Genomic DNA, 2,206 nt, shown 5'->3' with positions numbered 1-2,206 from the left:
TATATGCTCGTACATCATACGAAGTCCCTATAGGGGCGCCGTGGTACTGCTTGGCAGGCACCAATTGTACGCTAGGTGGAGCTAGTGGCGTCAGCTCCAAATGGAATGGAAACGCGTTCGCTCCCAAACGCTTGATCAACGCCTCCTGTAGTGGCGAATTCGGTTCTCTATCGTGGTTGCAATGTATCGGCCAGATTTGAACAAGGCTCATTATAGCTTCGTTACAGAACTTCAGTCCCATCACTTCTTCATCTTCTCTGCCATAGCTAGTGAGAACAATAAAAAAAATACCTCTATTATGACACCTTAGTGCTTTGAGGACTAAAAAAAAACTAAATAAAATCTTTGGACAGATACATGACTTATAAAAAAAACTTGCTAATATTATAAATGCGAAAGTTTGTATGGATGGTTGTTTGTGAGAGTTTATACCCCAAACTGCTGAACGGATCTTGATGAAATTTGGAACAGATATAGAAAATAGTCTGAACACATAGAATGCTTACTAAGATTTTTTTTTAATTCCTCTCGGATGAATAGCTAGTTCAAATATAAAATTCCTTACCGAAATGTTAAGGTGACTTGACCGAACAGTTTCTTGTTCTCCAAACACTCAGGTTCCACGTGCAGAACTCCTTGGATCTTGTCAATGTATCCATTCTCCACAACCAAGTCGCGGGAAGCCAAATAAAGCGTCAATTTATTATTTGGTGACGATTTTTTAAACACTCTGTAAACAAAATTAATGTTGAAAGTAATTCAAAAAGTAAGAATAAATTAAATTACGATTGTTTACCGTTGAGAATTGAGTGCGTTGTCAGTCGTCATATTTTTGAGTTTCCCGTTTATCTGAAACAAAGAATATGTCCATTAATAATGAAATAAAATGTAATAAACTTAAGTACTAATGACAATTGGAGCGTTCGTACACCTTTGACTAAACTATCTCACAACTGTATAGTCTATGAGCTTTATATGGAGTTGCGCACACTACTCCATTTTTAGTTGTGCAACTAAATAGTTGAATTGGCCGCGAAACAATTGACAATCGCACAACAATTAATTTATCAAAGGTGTTCGACCGCTCTTAGCTGCTACATATATTTCTAGATTTGTAATCACTACAAAGAAACAAAGTCACTGTCCACTATCCGTCAGTCCCTAAGGATGCTGATCTTTAGAACTGCGAGGGGAATTTTAATATAGTTTTTTTTTTTACAGTTAGAATGAATGAGGAGGAAGGTTTACATGTATTGTTTGTAGGGAAATACTGATAACTTTAGAGCTTTCTAATGTGTTATAATAAACACATTTTCTTATCACCGAAGACGTGCGAAGCCAGGGCAGGTCGATAGTCTTATCATGTAATCAGCAAACCGTCTAAAAATCAGCCAGTTAGTCATCTTAAAACATGAACACCTTTTTTATAAAATACGATCACAGGATGTAATTAAGATAAATTTGTAAATCTATTGGACGTCTTCCAAGTTTCTCGACGGAATCTAATTTTAACAAATTGTTAATTAGTTCACTAATTTGCTATTGTGTCAGTTAAATTACAGTTTCTTGAGAGAGTTTGACATTTTCTATACAAGTTTATGCTGTAATTAAATTGGATACTTAAAAAATTAAAAAAAAATTGGCAACATAATCCGTAAGGTACGATTACGCTTACTGTTTTAGAACAAACTAGTTGTTGCTCGCGACTTTGTATGCGTGAAATAAAAAAAATGTAACATATGTTACTCACTCAACGTAGGTTTTTAATGGTAAAAGAATTTTTGAAATTGGCCCAGTAGTTTTTGAGTTATTTCAATACATACAAGAATCCACATACAAACCTCTCCTTATTATATTAGTATATTAGATTCATTTTAGTTGAATAAAACAACACTCAAATCACAACGACTAAAATGTCACAATCAATGTCACACGATATTATTTTAAACTTCTAGTCTTTATAAAGTCTAGTATTAACATACCTTTACTTGGTATACAATTTAGTACTTCAATTGTTCACAGATGAAATCAATTCAACGTACCGTTAGTACATACATTTTATGTCCGAATTGTAATTATTACGTCCTTATGCATTAGAAAGGGTGATATATATTCAAATCGAGTACAAAAGATCTCAATTCTATTGTTCAAGTAATCGGCGGACCCTAGCTCGTACGATAACAAATTAATTTTCAATCTTACTAAT

The 2,206-nt window shown here is 34.0% G+C and overlaps 1 protein-coding gene across 1 annotated transcript in view; it reads right to left on the bottom strand.

Annotated features, from left to right (window-relative positions):
- LOC106107777 (arrestin homolog) overlaps positions 1-856 on the bottom strand; it is a 5,582-nt gene extending 4,726 nt beyond the window's left edge. The window contains exons 1-3 of the mRNA XM_013288780.1: positions 797-856; positions 566-730; positions 8-266 (exon numbers count right to left, since the gene is read on the bottom strand). Of these exons, the coding sequence (XP_013144234.1) occupies positions 8-266; positions 566-730; positions 797-828 (456 nt within the window). The 5' untranslated portion in view covers positions 829-856. The remainder of the gene's footprint in view (positions 1-7; positions 267-565; positions 731-796) is intronic.
- Between the last annotated feature and the right edge of the window lie 1,350 nt (positions 857-2,206).

Source organism: Papilio polytes, unplaced genomic scaffold (genome assembly GCF_000836215.1).
Source record: "Papilio polytes unplaced genomic scaffold, Ppol_1.0 DF821845.1, whole genome shotgun sequence".
NCBI classification, from domain to species: Eukaryota; Metazoa; Arthropoda; class Insecta; order Lepidoptera; family Papilionidae; genus Papilio; species Papilio polytes.
This window is presented reverse-complemented; position numbering and strand designations above follow the sequence as displayed.